This window comes from Pecten maximus, chromosome 2 (assembly GCF_902652985.1).
Source record: "Pecten maximus chromosome 2, xPecMax1.1, whole genome shotgun sequence".
NCBI classification, from domain to species: Eukaryota; Metazoa; Mollusca; class Bivalvia; order Pectinida; family Pectinidae; genus Pecten; species Pecten maximus.
The window spans coordinates 25356489-25374761 of NC_047016.1; the positions used below are offsets into that span (position 1 = coordinate 25356489).

Below are 18273 nucleotides of genomic sequence, written 5' to 3' on the forward strand. Positions count from 1 at the left end.
AAAACAAAGTTTATTTGGCGCCTGCATGAAGTGAAACGAGTTAATACTCATAATTCTTACAACTACCAGTGTAGAGCAAGGGTACGTAAATTCACACAGCGTAAATTCACACAGTACGTAAATTCACACAGTACGTAAATTCGCACACCTGACGTTGTTTTTTTTTGCGTTTTTTCTCCCAAGTGGTCGAGGACTGTGCTTTTTTGTTTATATGTTGACTAACGCCAAACTTTTGTGGAACTTTTGCCGTTTTAAATACTTCTTTTCAGATTAAGTTCGTTTTGAAAACAAAATTTAACTGATACGACTCTCCTCCGATAAAATCATTAAATGGATACCGGATGATTAAATATTTTTTTTAATAATCCCAGTTGTTGATTGGGATGTGAATATGCAAATATTTAAGGAAAATATCATTTGATCAGATCATAATCAAAACTGAATACAAACCTACTAAAGTATAACTTATAACAGCGTTGACCTGCAGACACCCCGTCATTTTCGCAGCCCTGTTTACATTACCTCCATAGGGATCCGGAGCGGTCATTATTCAAAGCAAAAATGGCGGTAAATTGACACTTTCCAATTTTACATTATTTTGATTTTAAAGATTATTTTAATCATGGCATTGGGCTTAATCTTAGTTTAGGATGTTTTTTGTCTACAAAATGGCTGAAAACTATTTTTACCAACAAAATTAAAGAAGTTAGATGGGTGTGCGAAATTACGTTCCCGATCGTCTTCAACCCCAGCAATAAACACAAGTTAACAACAGCTCCCATGCGCAGTGATACGTGTGCGCACATCAGGTTAGACACTTGTATGTTCCGAAGCATTTGTACATCTAACAATGTGAGGTATTCTTTCTCGATTTGAAATTAATTTAATGAAAATGTATTTAGATACATACCGAAAGTGTGCGAAATTACGTACCCCCACTCTCTATGTTTAACAGTACGTCGATTGGCCTAATAAAATTTATACATTTTACACCCTTTTCCAGATATATTTGAACTATCTATTATTTCAATACAAAAAAGCTACTCCATATACAAGTATAATGAATATAGTGGTAAATGTATCGGGACTTAAGATACTGTAACAAGGGAGGTAACCCGGGGCTAGAACGGTCAGTCCGTCGTCCAGAGCCTCGTTATCGCAGCTAACCCTGGGCGTACACAGTTATACAAAAATGTTAACCTGGAATAAAATTTGAATTTAACTTTGATATAACAACAAAAACGTATGAAATAAAACAGAACATTCAAATACAGATATAAAGAATTTAATTGTATTGTAAGTGCATATAAAATACGTATGTATATAAGTATATCAATGGTAAACAAATATGAACACTTTTACATGGACAAGTTATATTTCTCTTGTACACATACAATTATTGCTAAGTGGGAATGTTATTTTGGTTTACATCATATGTAATTGGAATAATACAACTATTGCTTACTAGGAATGTTTTATGGAAAACACTGAATAATGACTCTAGAATTCTTTCTCCATGCTAATTAATATTCAATCAAATCAAACCAAATTAAAGCTTCTGTATTACAGATATTAGGAATTTGAATGACAGTTGTACATTGTATATGAATGTCATTTATTAACTGGTAATCATTAGTCATATATAAAGCACATCATATGAGACTTATGAAACACATTATTTTGATCTCTACATTAAAATGTTGTGTTGTTACGATAATATTTCTGACAGTGTGATAGACATCACATAAAACACAAATAAAAATACATCATATTAAAGAGAATACTGATCATTAGTTTATAAAGAGACATGCATACCTTGTACGAGATATAGTATTATAGTAGGGGAGCACATCTCTAATATCACAAGAAGTGTGTGACTGAAAGGCATGCCTAGTCATACATATCAAAATATTATAGTTTTTATTTTGGACAGAAGTAACATCTGGTACATTTGTATACCAGCAGGATCATGAAACTTTAAGACTTAACTTTTTATCTAACTACCATGCGTGTCCTCCATAACATTATCTGTGATTGGCTAAATCAAAACTTAAGGCAATTTCAGAATTTAGTTTGTTTTATGATCCTGTGGCCAGATCTAAAATTGAAAGTACCAGTTTTTTACATTCACATTCATCATATTTCAAATGTCTGCAAAGCAAAAGTTGAACTGGGATGATCACATGATCATATGATCATATTCATATATAATAATCCATCTACTTTAATTTTATGTGATCATATTCATATATAATAATCCATCTACTTTAATTCTATGTGATCATATTCATATATAATAATCCATCTACTTTAATTCTGTCAGATTTAGAACATCCTCACAATATAACTTTTTCATGTTTGTGTTTCCAAAATAAGTACAACTTTTGATGGTGATGACCTCAAGCTTGAAACATCCTCAAGGTCAACAATATTTTCACGGATAGCACTTGCTATATTTCTACGGTAATGACTCCAGATTACCTTGGTACCAATGTCAAATAATGTATTGATGTGCATAGAACAAATAACCTAGGTTCTACCGTTCTACTATAGCTGGGCAAATGTTGAGAGTATATATAAAATATATCACCTAGGTATCACTATAGACAATATATTGGGTACATAATAGATCACCTTGGTACCACTGTAGACAATATAATGGGTACATTAAATAGATTACCTAGGTACCACTGTTGACAATATATTTGGTTCATAAAATAATTTCCCTAGGTACCATTAGACAATACATTGGGTATATACTCAGAAAAATAATTTCTGTAGGTACCACTTGGCAATAAATTGTGTACATAAAAAATGTCCTTGGTACCATTAGACACTATATTGGATAGGTATATAAAATAATTACCCCTGGTACCATCGGACAATATATTGGGTACATGTAATAATTACCCCTGTTACCATTAGACAATATTGGGTACAAGACATAATTTCCTCTGGTACCATTACACAATATATTGGGTAGATCTATATAAAATGCCATGGTAGGTTACCTAGGTACCATTATAGACAATACACCAAATAGCTTATCTGGGTATCACTCAGGTCAGTCATTAATTTTTGGTATAATACATTCAATGTTTCTGTTGATATTAATACTTTCTCTCTCTTAAATTCAATCATAAATGTAAAAATACTCATTCTCTTGTATAAAAATGAAGTGAGATCACAAATGTAACAGTTGCATACTAGAGATACCTTCCATAAACAAGTAATACCATTTTAATAACAGGGAAATTATAAAATATCATAAATACTTGCGAAAATATTATTAAAACCTTGAAGATAAATATCATAAAATTTGTAATAATGAAAATGAAGAAATGATTTAGTCAGGTTCCTTCTGAAGTTAATGTTGATATGATTGTTCACTTTGAACACAAATATAACAAATTTTCTACACATGATCACTCCAATAGGTGACAATGAACAGCAAGAATGAATGCTGCCAATGGCCAACAAGGCTGGTGTCAAGTCATGAACGGTAAAAAATACTCTATTCATCAATATGGAAGGTGATTTTATAAAATATCTCCCACAGTGATGGCAAAGTGAATGTAAAACCAATGTAAAAGATGTAAGTTCTGCTCCATCAATAGAATAAAATCTCCAGTAAAATTGCTGTTATAAAATAAAGTCCTCATTATAAAATTCTATGTTTGTGAAATGTGTAAGTCTCCATTCCTGCGTGATGAAGTCCAAAGTCTAAAAAAAAGTCAAATTTTATGCATTTGACCTCTAATAATGAAAATATAGAAGGGCAATGGGTATGGAGAAAAGGAATCCCACTAGGCAACAGATTGAGCTCTGAACATTTTCCCATAATCATTTTGCAATTTTTTAAATCATATAATATGATATCAAACTATGGTTTTAATATTTTCACTATATCTCCAATAATTTTATATTATAATTTCAGGTTTTCTATCTGGTAAAATTAAATCATTAGATAATGGACTAAAATATATATATATATATATATATATGTTGTAAAGTATTTGATGTTAATTGATGATCATTGTATTTATGGTATAAACAAATCTATCCTATCTATCTACACAATTTCTATTTTTTAAAACATATTTCCACTAATTTAAAGCTACAATGTTGTATTAAGAATTCAATTGCAACTATTCTTAAAATCTGCATGTAAAAGTGATTTATAAGGCCTACAACCTGTACAGCATAAGGAGAGGTAACTCCATCGTGACTTTACAGAATTGTAAGTATAGTGAACACATAGTCACAGGCACAAAGTATTTTACAATATATGTACACAAAATAAAATGTACAAATATGGGCATTATATTGCTGTGGTATAAAACTGGTATACACATAGTGTACACATATTTACAGAATAACGGATTATCTGAAAATAACAGATATGTATATAAGATATAAAATCATTTCAGGTATTACTTGTAATACCTAATAACACCATGCTTATTACAAATTAAAATAACAACCAAAATGAGCGAAAATATCTGTTTTTCTCAATTTTGCCTGAAAAACACACTTGACTTATAAAATTACAAACATTCATATCATGTTCACCAATATTCATGCACAAAACAAAAAATTGGTTGTTCGGATCACTATGCAACATTACTTAAACCGGCCTCACTTCGATACAATGTTGACATTCTCACGGATGGACTTAAAACTGTACCATGATACAGTATAACACTCCACCCTGATGTACTTAAAGCTGTACCGTGATACAGTATAACATTCCACCCTGATGTACTTAAAGCTGTACCATGATACAGTACAACACTCCACTGTGATGGACTTAAAGCTGTACAGTGATACAGTATAACACTCCACCGTGATGGACTTAAAGCTGTACCATGATACAGTACAACACTCCACCGTGATGGACTTAAAGCTGTACTATGATACAGTATAAAACTCCACCGTGATGGACTTAAAAACTGTACAGTGATACAGTATAACACTCCACCGCGATGGACTTAAAGCTGTACCATGATAAAGTATAACACTCCACCGTGATGGACTTAAAGCTGTACCATGATACAGTACAACATTCCACCCTGATGGACTTAATGCTGTACCATGATACAGTATAACACTCCACCCTGATGGACTTAAAGCTGTACCGTGATAAAGTACAACACTCCACCGCGATGGACTTAAAGCTGTACCGTGATAAAGTACAACATTCCATCGTGATGGACTTAAAGCTGTACCATGATACAGTATAACACTCCACCCTGATGGACTTAAAGCTGTAATGTGATACAGTATAACACTCCACCCTGATGGACTTAAAGCTGTACAGTGATACAGTACAACACTCCACCGTGATGGACTTAAAGCTGTACCATGATACGGTACAACATTAATTTTCAGAACATTAGCGACACACAAACAAAACATTTTTCTGCTCTAGTTTCTGAGTCAACCATTTGCACATGTAATTGACAGGCTAGAAATTTTCTTGACAAATAAAGCATTCTTAAAATAAATCCTATTTTATTTGTATTAAAACAGTTCATGTACCAGGTACATGTATTATATATTTTTTGCAGTTTAGACATCTGATGCAATGCCATTCAAAATGGCCATAGTATACAATCATACACAGTTATAAGTTTTAATATGATTGAAAAGTCAATAAATGATTGCTGTTACACAGTTCTACCTCTTTTTAAAAAAAAAACATTTCCTTCAAAATATAACCGTACTGCTCACTCACTATTGTCAATTTTGTATTAATGACAATTATCAGAAAATTTGAAAGTAATAATACATTATACCTGGTACAACAGAAATCTAATTAAATGTTAAAGTGCTTTGGTTACTTTATAGATCGCACCAGTGCCTACAGATGTCATCAACATTTCTTTTAGAAATACCAGACTGATAGTACTTTCATCATGTAAAAGCGTATTTTAGGGGCAGATACATGTACACAGTAAATGCAGATTTTTTCTCTCCAGCTCTTTTTATTTCCATGATAGAAGTTCTAATAGCACTTTGTAGGGTACAAAAGTTGCTGTCAAGCTGACTGGTTTGTTTTCATACTGAAGTCGTGTCCTCATAACTAGCTGATGTTTTTTTACATGAAGGTTGTGTCGTCGTAATTTGTTGGTTTGTTCTGGGATCTTGCCTCAAACAGATCACGGACTAGAGTTGCCTTTTCCTTTTCTAACTTTGAGATCATATCTCCCTTCTGTCCAACTTCCTAGTGATGAGAAAAGAAAACAAATTTTGTAATAACGATTTCATAGTAGTATGTATATCTAACATAATAGACAAGAGGCCCTGGGGGCCTGTATCGCTCACCTGGGGGTTCAGCCCCACCATATGTACAATTTTGGATCCCTACCCCATAAGGATGCTACCAGTCAAATATGAGCGATATCCATTGCTTAGTTTCAGAGCAGAAGTTGTTCATATCAATATAGCCAAAAGTGTGAATATGATTTAAACCTGTGGAGGGGTTCAATAGACATCTTGTAATATAAGTAAGTTTTTTGTCTTAAAATGGTCTTAGAACGAACTTGACCTTTATTGCCATCAAAGTCAGGTACAGTACATGGTATGATGTCTTCACCATTGCATGTTGTCGTATCATTGACCTGACAAACAATGTACATTATGTTCATGTGTATATGTATGACAATGCTTACAGAGTCGGGGAAAGAATCATTATACAGTCAGTCACCTTTGGAACAAGGAGGGGACCTGAACATTCCATAAACCTGGTATTTATTAATTCAATAACACTTCCCCTCACCACTTAGAATATTAAAAATTCAGTTAGTCTATGCTACCTGAGTGAGTTGTCTATTCTGATCCTTCAGCATCTTGATGGTCTCCTCAGGGTACATGGTGTTGTTAGAAGGGCGGACAGCAAGGTTCATGTGCAGTGGAAAACCCTGGTGAAGACAAATTAAAGAGGTGAGGCAAGAACCTAAAACCCCTTTAGTTCAGATAAAGAGAGAAAACCAGACACATTTAGTTCAGATAAAGAGAGAACCTAAATCACTGAATTAAGTTAAATAGAGAACCTAACTCACTGAGTGAAGTTGAATAGAGAATATAACACACCGAGTTAAGTTGAATAGAGAACCTAACTCACTGAGATAAATAGAGAACCTAACTCACTGAGTCAAGTTAAATAGAGAACCTAACTCACTGAGTCAAGTTAAGTAGAGAACCTAACTCACCGAGTTAAGTTGAATAGAGAACCTAAATCACTGAGTTAAGTTAAGTAGAGAACCTAACTCACCGAGTTAAGTTGAATAGAGAACCTAACTCACTGAGTTAAGTTGAATAGAGAACCTAACTCACTGAGTTAAGTTGAATAGAGAACCTAACACACTGAGTTAAATATACCATGAAAATTGAACTTTTGAAGACACCACCTAATACCTTGATTTCTGATAAAGATAGTACAGCACTATATATTAAGGTGTCTGTATTGATTAATTACCACACTTATGGCAGTATTGACACAGGTCTGGTCAGTCAACCCTTACAGTTGTTTCAAACCAATATTGATTTTAATATTTTATTTTCTCTGAACTATGAATTACTGATAGGTATTAGCATTTGATTGCTTCAAGTGAACTTAGATGTTATCTTACTCAGGTGTGAAATTATTATTTATTCATGAGCTCTGAGCACACTGTTAGACATAATAAATTGTCATGCTTTGAGATGAAAGACACAATTCAATTATATCTATTAGAGGCACAACACTATACTACATTTGCATCTGGTTTACACAGAGCCAAACAAAAACCTTATTTGTTTTTCTTTATTCGTTTCATTGCTGGTTTGAAATTATATACATGATAATGATTTAACAGAAATACCAACTGGTTATAATATTAAGTTATTATATATTATGTTCATGATAACTAATTAAATATACTAAGGTATTTGTAAACGTGGTTATTTTCGCGGGGAGGTTAATTTTGATAAATAAACTATACACATGGGGGTAATTTTTTTAATTAATCCATCTTCGTTTGTAGTTCGGGATTACACAAATTGATATCAAAATAATACCTGTGGAGGAAATTTTTGTTATCAAAAGGACTCCGCGTAATTTAGCATAAATTTCCCCAATGTGTAAATTCCAAGTTTACAGTATTGTAGGTATAGTCAGACCAGGGATTTGTATCCACTCTCCGAGATTTAGTGCTGTAAGATCTACCACAGTAAACTGTCAGTACCTGCTGAGCCACATCACACTACGTATAAACATGTCAATATAATATAATCTGGAATTTAAAATAAATGCTTTATTCAGTGTTTAAATAACTCTTGGATACAACCAAGTAAAACAAGTTGCCAACTCTACAACTAAAACTATTATGTGTCCATTTTGTAAAAGTTTTATAGATACCATGCAGCATGTACCTTTTCTGAACTCTCTATGAGAGTTTTCAGCTGTTGGTTGACCTCGGAAACACGTGCCTGCTGGAAATTCATTCTTTCCTGATTAGCCTCCAAGTTGTTATCCTGCATATGAATAAATATAACTTCTGTTAAAGTTTGAATATTCAATAATGCTGATTAAATGATACTTTTTACTTCTTAAGGGTGTCTAGCGGACAAGAGACAGTGGAATACAACTTCTCTGAATTATCACTACCGGTAGATATTTTCATCCTAAAAAAAAACAAATAATAAATGTCACATTTTTTCAATTGACAGAAATTTCTTCTTTGAATTTATCAAACCCTTCTCCCGTACCCAGTTCAACAAGAACTGAGAAAGAATGAAAAGGGAATAGTTAAATATTGGTCGCTTTCCCCTTTGCTCATTTTTAAAAGCCCTGATCAATACCCTGGAGTGGATTTTATAGTTTGGCACAATAGACCACTTGACCTTTGTCCAACTTAAATATTTATGGTACATATGAAACAAATAACTGCAAGAACTGGAAAGAAACACTGAATAAAGTCAGTCAGTGTCTTACATTATAAGTGGCCTTGCCAACATATTTCTGTTTCTCGTCGATAGTCTGGACTTGTTTTTGGTACCATTCTCTAGCCTGTTCTACTATTGCCAGTCCTTGCATCAACATTTCCTTTTCCTTTTCCAATTGTCTCAGTCTTTTGATCTGAGGATAAAACAAGTTATGAATTAAATGTTGAGATGGTAACAGATTTTTTAGTCAAACCCATACATGTATTGAATGTCTTTCCTAAACCAGTACAGAATATTAGCACGGATTACTGTTTTATTCATCATTAGAGAATTCTAATACTAGAAAAAGTTGACACTCAATATTACACATATACTGTAACAAGCTACTTACCATACTGTAATCTACCCCACTGGATAGAGTGTGTCTCCGTGCAGAGTTCTGCCGGCGAACTGTGACACCTGACTTTTGTGGAAGGGAGGAACTTTGGGACTTAGGATCAGAATCATTGCTTTGTGACACCCTGCCAACCTGCTCGATGTTAGCTATAATGTAGAGAAAATGTTACCTAAACATGCAAGTATATTATCAATTTACATTTTCATATACATTAAGCTACTTCTGTGATATATATTTGATTTTCATTATCCAATAACTCCTTGAAAACAAATCCCTGTAAATAGTCAAAATTAGGCAATATGATGATTATAAATACACAACCTACTTAAACTCCTTGGAAAAATAACACAGAGTGACAAAAGTGTCCACCACAAAAAAGGAACAATTATTGAATAGACAGCACCCGATAATATTTTGGAAAAAGTGTTCAATTGTTTAAATGATGCAAATGAGGATACGAGAACGTCTTTTGATGGTGGATGTGTATATACACTACAGCTATATACTTATGAACCAGGCTATAGCTATAGGGCTTGCTGCTCTTCTTCCTAATATTCTATTTCTAGATTTAAGAGCCTTCAGGAACTCTCCTAGACAGAGGAGCCATCATATATATCATATTGGACTTATCCAGTGCACCTGTCCACATAAGCACATTCTCACCTTGAGAAATATTTGTGGACAGAAATAAAAGTCTAAAAAATATATTGTTTCTTTTTACTTCACTGACATGTCATGATCAATACACTCTGATCACTGTTACAGTTACAGGAAAATGAAAAAGGCACTATATCTACAAAATAATATTCATCTTTTCTTTTCAACTCTGATGACAGTCTTACAAATTACAAATTGATTACAAATTGGAGTCTCATTACAAAGCATACTGCTTCAATAGCATTAACAGATTACAAATGTATCGTAAAAACAGCTAGTGCAGAAAGCATCACAATAGTGAAAATGTCAATTTTGAAAGATCAAGACAGACACGACTGATTTCGTTACTTTTGAGGTTATAAATGTTAACATCAAAATGATATAATTGCAGTGAAAGTTTTGTTATTTTAATTAACATACAGCTGATGATCAAAAACTACCACTAGTACTTCAAAAAGTCCTGACTCCAGCTGGTGAGGGGTGGCCATGGGGGATCTGGGACCTATGGATCACTTCAAAGGTTTAAATTGCATGTAATCAACTGTTAAATGTTTAATTTGCTCTTGGGTTTTTTATTATCTCAAGAGTTAAATCTACAACTCAATGGCCATTCTCTATTTTTTATAGTAACATATTAAGTACAGAGAATGAGACAATGACAAATGATAACTGAAAAGAAATAGCAACAATTTAAATTTTCTTACTGATTATTTACCAACAAATTTTAATTTTTTTGAAAGCAGTGTACTTACATTCATGGTATTTTTTAAAATTAGTGTAGAATGACAAATTTTCATAAGAAATACAACTGTATACAAGATCCATACATACAATAAATTCCCATGGTCATATAATACACTATTAATAACTCTGAAATACACCAGTACAACAGATGCATTATGTTTGTTCTCTCTTTACAATCCCCTTAGGTTGTGAGGCCACAAGTCAACAGTTTATACCAGTTGAATGTCGGTATAAAAAGTCAATCCATCAGGACCTTGTATAGAGCCATTGATCTGAACTATTAAGAACCTTTAAAGGTGTACTCTGTGAGCTCTGACTGTTCCGTCATCTACAATACGATCTTGGTCGGCTATAATCTGACATCTTTCACACATATAAACTTTTATTAAGACACCAGCTACCCTGTGTCAAATTCTTCTTTAGATTTTCTTATTGAAATGAATATATTTAGATTTTAAATTTGCAATTTGATAATACCTATTTAAAGTTCTAAAATGTTACAAAATTAAAGATAATAGGAATTTACATTTCTTTAATGTTACAATATGAAAGATAATGTATACATGCAATAGGAATTTGCCTGTACATGACTTTGTTTTGTATTTCATTCTCTGGTGACGATATCAATCTAAATGAACTTCTGACAACAATGTGCATTTATTTAAAATTTGAATAATTCTATGTGATTGTGTATTAAAAGTCAATAAATCAAGCTGAAAATACAAAAAGTCTGTATCAATGGGTAAGAGTAGCATTATTGTTTTGGAGACTGCAGATATCCAAAAAAATTGTGAAAATATTTCAAAAACTAACTAGAATTCAAAATTTGTAAGGAAAGAATGTGAACTGTATCAAAACATAGTTGATACCAATCTGACAATCTTTTTGTATAATATTCTCCTACATCCTTCATTACCATGTACCTCAAGCATCAAAAACATGTCAGCTTATCTTCCTCAACAAATACAGTGGACAATTCTGCCACCATTCAAACCATATATACAAAACATACAATTAATTAAAGTGTGATGAATAGATTGAAGTGTTTAACTTTTTCTTATGTTTTCATATCTTGAAAAAAAAACAAAAACTGTTGACTTAAAAACTGACAAAGCTTCAAATCTTTTAGAACTGACAATACATGCACAACATTCCAGATTTTATTTCAGTCATACAACACCCTACTGTTAGACAGACGGTTTGCTAGTGTACTGAGAATTAGTGAAGCGATTTCCCCTCAATTGTGTTCAATCCTAAATAAGTTACCCTGTCTAAACAAGGCTATTGATAACTGACCAACGATTTTACTTAATTTCCAATCCGATGAAAACCAACATAATCCAAAACCTGTGAACGTATGCTTTGAAGGCAAAAGAAATACTGAACTAATATTTACTTAACAAATTGTCTATAAACCCCTTCACAGAAAGCAGCTATAGTTAGAATCTACCATTTCCTTATTAATTATCAATAGCTAACAACTATAAAGTATAAATAAATTTTAATCCAAATATACAATTTTATAAAACTGCCTTTTGTGCTAGTGTTTAAAAAAGCTTTTGTTTGTAGAGCTGTAAAAACAAGATCTGAAACCATTTTTCTTCCATAAAGTCTGCTTATTAATGCTTAAAATCCTTTCAATGTTTTTGTTTATAAATATGTATAGATATTAATCTTTATCAAGTAAATCTTCATAATCCCCTATGGATTTATTTTCATTTAATTTTTGCCAAATCTGCTCAGTTACATCAAAAATTCATAAGTTAAGTATGGAATAATCATCTAAAACTAAAATGTAAACCATCCTTTTAAGCCTGTGCATGCCATGCTTCATTCATTGATAATAAACAGAAAAGCATGGATTTGTTTATCAAATGGTGACGTTTCACTGCCAATTCATGGTGATTTTTTTCAAGTTTAACTTTTTCCATTTTGCTCTTAAGTTATGGATGATGTTGTGATAAAAAAAAAACTGATGTCTTGCTTTCATTGACAGTCCACCATTCCTCAAAACAAACCAGTTAACGCAGCTTCCCCATAATCAGTGGGTATAGTTTCCCCATTTTAATTACTATTAGGAAGAACCGCTGTAGTGTTTAAATCACATTTATTATCATTATGGTATGTATTCTATCATCAAATATATTTTTATACTAAAACATAGTGATGCTTTAATTAATGCTAATTCTGCTTATGATTTTCAAAAACTACATTCATGGTTTAATGCTCTTTTAACTGTGCTGACAGTTCAAAAGCATGTACACACTAGATGTCATCTTGTAACTTATGCAAAAAAACTACCCTATTTTTTTCTAATGTCGGCTGCGAATTTTGTAAAGTCACCCACTATATGTGTAGCTAACTTGTTGTAAACCACATTAAAATCAGTCAACAACACACTGTCTGATCAAATAATTTATAAATGTGACACAAAATTACTTCCAAAGATCACCTTACAGTGCCCCACACCTGGACTTGATCACAGGTAAGAGTTAATGTTACAGGTAATTCCCGCCTGTCGGTGCTATTACTGTCCCATTTGAAGCCATGTACAAGATTATATCAGACAATTACAAGTCATCAGTGTTATCTCTGCATACCAAATAAGCTTTTGGCTTATAGTAAAAGACTCAATTTTTTATAAAGACCTAAATGAGGTTGATTCATGTCATACATGCAGCAAATCAATTTTAATGTCACATTATATTGACAGGATATATGATGTAATAGTGTTCAATGACCAGTCATTTAGCTGATGAAATCTGTTAGAAATGCACATATACCAAGTTTACTGGTTTTGTTCTGTGTCAATGGATCATCTATAACAATTCTTTAATATTTCTTTTTTTAGATATCTAACTTACGGTCATAATGACAATAATTTTTTTTTTTTTTATTGAAACTAATTTTAGAAAAGAAATACATGAAATGTAATTGTTTCAGAGAGTTTTATTATAGATTATTTGGTTAAAAGGATTGTAGTTGATAACCAAAATGTGTACATAGTTTACACACCTCAGTTGTTTTTTTGTCCTCATGACATTAACAATTACCAAGATGACCAACTGTTATATTTTATATACTTTTATTTACCTGGTAGTTTCGAATTCTTACATAATTAACATTCCAACATACCAAATATTGAGTAATGTCCTGTGGTCATATAAAATAGGGGTATTGACAGGAACCTTTGTGCCATAAATGTCCAAATGGTGGTGATAATGATTCCAATACATGGCAGAGGAAATTGGAATTGAGGCTTTGTGTGATACATGTTAGGCACCTAGTCAAATATTTACAAAGTATATCAGGGTGATTCTAGAGGTGACAAATCTGAAAGTGACACTACTCAGCAAGTATTTACCTAGTCCTGACATACAGATTGTAGGTAATAAAATACTGAGACCCATTTACTCTGACCAGGCTAGTTTAGGCATTACAGTCTGTTTACTCTTACATAACAGCAAGGGTGCCATTTCCTACACACCTCCAGCCTATACATGAAAATGGAAAAAATTGTACCATGGTCTATGGAAACCCAACACCAATTAAATGAATGGATTGACATTGTTCTGCAAGTTCATGATCATCCCGCCATTGATCTTACAATCATGCAGTGAAAAACAGCAAATCATTATACAACTTAACATTTAGGATGATCTAACCCTCTATTTGGCTGTTTCCTCTTGCCAAAAAAAATGTTATAAACACCCCACACACGGCCCACAAAGAAAAATCATACTATTTCACAAATTAAACATTTACTCCCTTTTTCTCTTTTGTTCTGTTTTTAAATTACCTGTAGGATTGTTGCCCACATGGGAATGATGTAAAATTGTTTTAAAGAAAATTTATTCATATTTATGACATCTTATACTCTATCCCATAAATCAAATCATAATCAAAATTGCAAGTTGAAATATGTCTTTCTTATACTACACTTTTTATGAAGTGGATCATTATTTCTCCATATCCTGAATGATTAACGTTCCATCTATCTATGATCACTACACACAATCAAAACCATTCAACCACAGCTTAACAGATCCTATCAATGCTCCTTGCCGCAGAAAATTTCAGTAATTTCTTGGTCACGCTACACAATAAAAAGTAACAACTTTCATTTTATTCCACAATGACAGGTTATGAGGTACTACAATATAATTATAGTATCCACAAAAAAAAATGTAAAAGCAAAATGCTCGAGAAATTCAATTTTGCCTTAAAATGACACAGATGGATCGAAGACACTAGTCGTTGCTTAGGAGGATATCAAGTGTCCAGTGGATAATTTGTGAACAGTTATAATAGACAGAGCAAAGTAGCAGTGTTATCTGGCCAGGTAAACTATTTACCTGTGTGTACCTTGACAGTTAGATGATATGGTCTAGTACTCGCCAATAATCAGATGTTGTGTAGACGACACTTGAGATCTTCATGGCCCCTACTGGTAGTACATTACCATATAAAACATTTCAGTTCTGTCCAACTTTATTGCCCTATCTATGTATAGTAATAGTGGATTCTCCTCTTTCTTAATTTAGCATTTTGAATTTATATAGGGCAAGAATGCAAAGCAAATACCTTTCTCTGAACGTTGAACTTTTAAATCCTGCCAGTGTTTGAAAAACCTTATCTGTTACCCAACTCACTGTTCACGTGTGATGACCTCATCTTTAACGAAAATTTCAAAAGTTTGATTTGAATATTGTAGAGGACAAGATTGGCAGCCTGCTCACATAACATTACACACTTTCAAGAAAAACTTTGTGAAATCAAATTTAAACTAAATACCTTTAATACATATTGAAAAATAAAGTACAGTTTGTGTCAATCTGTAACATCATTCACGTTTTATCAAATCTTGAATTTTGGTATCCTTGTTATTATGAATGACAATTGCAAGTAGGTTTATCAACAGATTGATTGTAAGTTAGTTCATGTTTTTGCTTCACATAATCTGTAGTCCAACCATGTTCACCAGTATCAGGAATGTATTGAAACTATTGTTGTGAAAAAAAATGAAAATCAAACAGCGTTCTCCATAAACATATGAACGATTCATTTAATCTAAAAATGCATCAATTACTGGTCAAGTTTTAAAACGATTGATGGATATATATTTCCCCCTGGGCTTTAAATATTTCTCCATTTGTTATTATTAATTCCTAGCAAATAACGAGTCAGGCTGAGAGTCATAAAGTCATTAACTAAGACGTGCCCTTCGGGTTTTAAAAAGTTAAGCTGCAAATGGAATTGAAGTAAAATCGCCTTAGGTTAACCGGTTAACTTATACACCACTGCCACTGGCAAAATTACATGTAATCTAATCTCTATGCGACAACATGTTATTATTTAGAAACAAGTAATTATATATAAACATGATGATGACATAAGTCAACCTTTTTAGAACCTGTTATTTCCTACAGTAAATACTGGTTGACAGATAGGTGATATCATTTATTCTGGAATTTACGTTATCATGCATGGCCTAATTAGCTGTAGGCTAAAAATAATTATTGAAATTAACTTATTTTTCAATATCATTTGATTTTCATTTATGGTACATTATATATGACACACAATTATTGATGTGTCAAATCTGTTTTATCTTAATTATATAATTACCAAGCCACAAGAAAACTTTCTGAAAGATTGTATCAGTATCTTATATATTTTATGTAGATGAAACAATTTGCCATCCAAAGCATTTTAACTTATTTAGGAGCAGCGCAGCAAAAGTCAGGGTTTCATAGATGCCAAAAATTCTGGGGTAAAATTTCATAGTTCATTTGAACTACATTATGCTACCCATATTCTGAAAGCTTGAGATCTAGAGATCTAGCAAATTCAATAAACTTTAAACTCAACAGTAGGATGCTTATAAAAGCCATAGCTACTATTCTGACATTGCATATCGGTATATTGATTTTTAAAATCAATAATCTTGCAATTTATCAGTTTAGTTACACTCACATGTACATGTTTATGATGTACCCAATGAGTATTACTTAATCAGGAGATTTGTTCAAATATCCTGGAAATTAATACATTCTCTATTGCATACTATGTAGTAAACATGACTGGTCAAGATTTTGGAGTATGTAATTATGGTCAATTTTAAGAGGTTAACATATAAATGTATGTAGGCTATGAAAATTATGGGAAAAGTTAACATTTGCTTCATCAAAAGCACAGAAATTATTAATACCTTGATTATCCAAAATATAATAAAAGATATTAAAATTTTATCAAATAGTTTGCATTCATACTTTGTTCTATCTTTATATCAAGTAATCCAGAGACTAGAATATGGCTCAAGATGTTTTGAATTTGACATTAGGATTATTCAAACATTACACATGCTTTAAAGAAGTGCATTTAAGTCTGTAAATCACTATGTAAATTAGATTGAATGCATTATCATAATAAATTATCATTCATCAATGTACACAAAATGACTACTGTATAATATCCTCTAGAAAAGCTGATAGTGATAATGTCATTGATGATTATAAACAATATTTAGAAAATATTACCATAGACTCCTGCAGCTGTTGGTTGAGTGTTTTGGGCCAGCAAGTGTGAATCACTTTTGGCTTGTTGGAAATGTTCTTTCTTAACAACTGTTGGATGTCCAGGTTCATTGATTCTCCGCTGCCAGTTCTTCAATTCACTTATGATGCGTTTGCTTTTGTCCCGAGGAGGAACTTGAGGAGGGTTAGGGTTAACGCTATTGGTAATGTGATTGTCTTTTACAGAGTCAACAGAAGATTTTGATATTGGTGAAACTGGGACATCATGGTGAGAGCTATATGATGAAACTTTTTCTCTTGTGTGATATTTTTCTGAGTGATCTGTACTTTCTTTTCTAACATTACTTCGATCATGTAACGCATTAAGTACATTATTTGGTTTGACAGCGGCAGTATTGATTGTATTGTATCTGTTTTGTGGTAAAGCACTATGACTAGATCTCTTTGGAGGCTGGGGAGCATCATTACGTGGCTGGTTTGTTCTCCTGATAACATTTTCAGTTCTATTTTCCTTTTCTTGTATATTCTGAACGTCACCGTTGATGTGGTTATTATGTGTACGATATTCATGTCTTTGATGGTGATCGTGTATTCTGGGATTTCTACTCGTTAGCATGGCAAGTTTCAAACCGGCGACAAATCGATCAAAACTAAGGTAACCATTTTGAGGAGTTACTTTCCGTAGAGCTTCGATTACCCCACTTGGCAGCCCCTGCACCCCTTCCTCGTGCCATCTGCTTTCTATGTCGACAAATCGAACATAACCACACCGCTGTTCGTCCAAAATGTCGAAAAGTACACGAAGTGATTTCACAAATTGTTTTGGTAAACCTTCAATGCTATTCCATGCTGTTACACTTGTCATGTCGACTTCTTGACGTATCCTTCCTCTACGTACCTAACGCATCTCTTCTCTCGCACCGACTGACAGCGTCTAGTAGGTCTACTTTTGTTTTGATTGGATATGAGGCTCAGTGGTTAATACAATTTACGAAATCATCATGAAACCAA

The 18273-nt window shown here is 32.7% G+C and overlaps 1 protein-coding gene across 1 annotated transcript; it reads right to left on the reverse strand.

Annotated features, from left to right (window-relative positions):
* Positions 1 to 1269: 1269 nt before the first annotated feature.
* On the reverse strand, positions 1270 to 18198 carry LOC117321615 (suppressor APC domain-containing protein 2-like). Its single transcript, XM_033876099.1, has 6 exons — positions 17266 to 18198; positions 9320 to 9471; positions 8978 to 9121; positions 8416 to 8517; positions 6819 to 6923; positions 1270 to 6226 (listed from the first exon to the last, which is right to left on the reverse strand). The coding sequence occupies exons 1-6, from the start codon at positions 18125 to 18127 to the stop codon at positions 6101 to 6103; spliced, it is 1491 nt and encodes a 496-aa protein (XP_033731990.1). The 5' UTR covers positions 18128 to 18198; the 3' UTR covers positions 1270 to 6100.
* Positions 18199 to 18273: the final 75 nt, after the last annotated feature.

What these genes read in the sequence shown, in the direction of transcription:
- LOC117321615 (XM_033876099.1), bottom strand. Translation starts at nt 18,127, where the DNA reads ATGACAAGTGTAACAGCATGGAATAGCATTGAAGGTTTACCAAAACAA. An exon ending in TTGGCAAGGCCACTTATAAT is followed by an intron (nt 8,518 to 8,977) that starts GTAAGACACTGA and finishes ATTCATATGCAG; the next exon opens with GATAACAACTTGGAGGCTAA. An exon ending in TCATAGAGAGTTCAGAAAAG is followed by an intron (nt 6,924 to 8,415) that starts GTACATGCTGCA and finishes TGTCTTCACCAG; the next exon opens with GGTTTTCCACTGCACATGAA.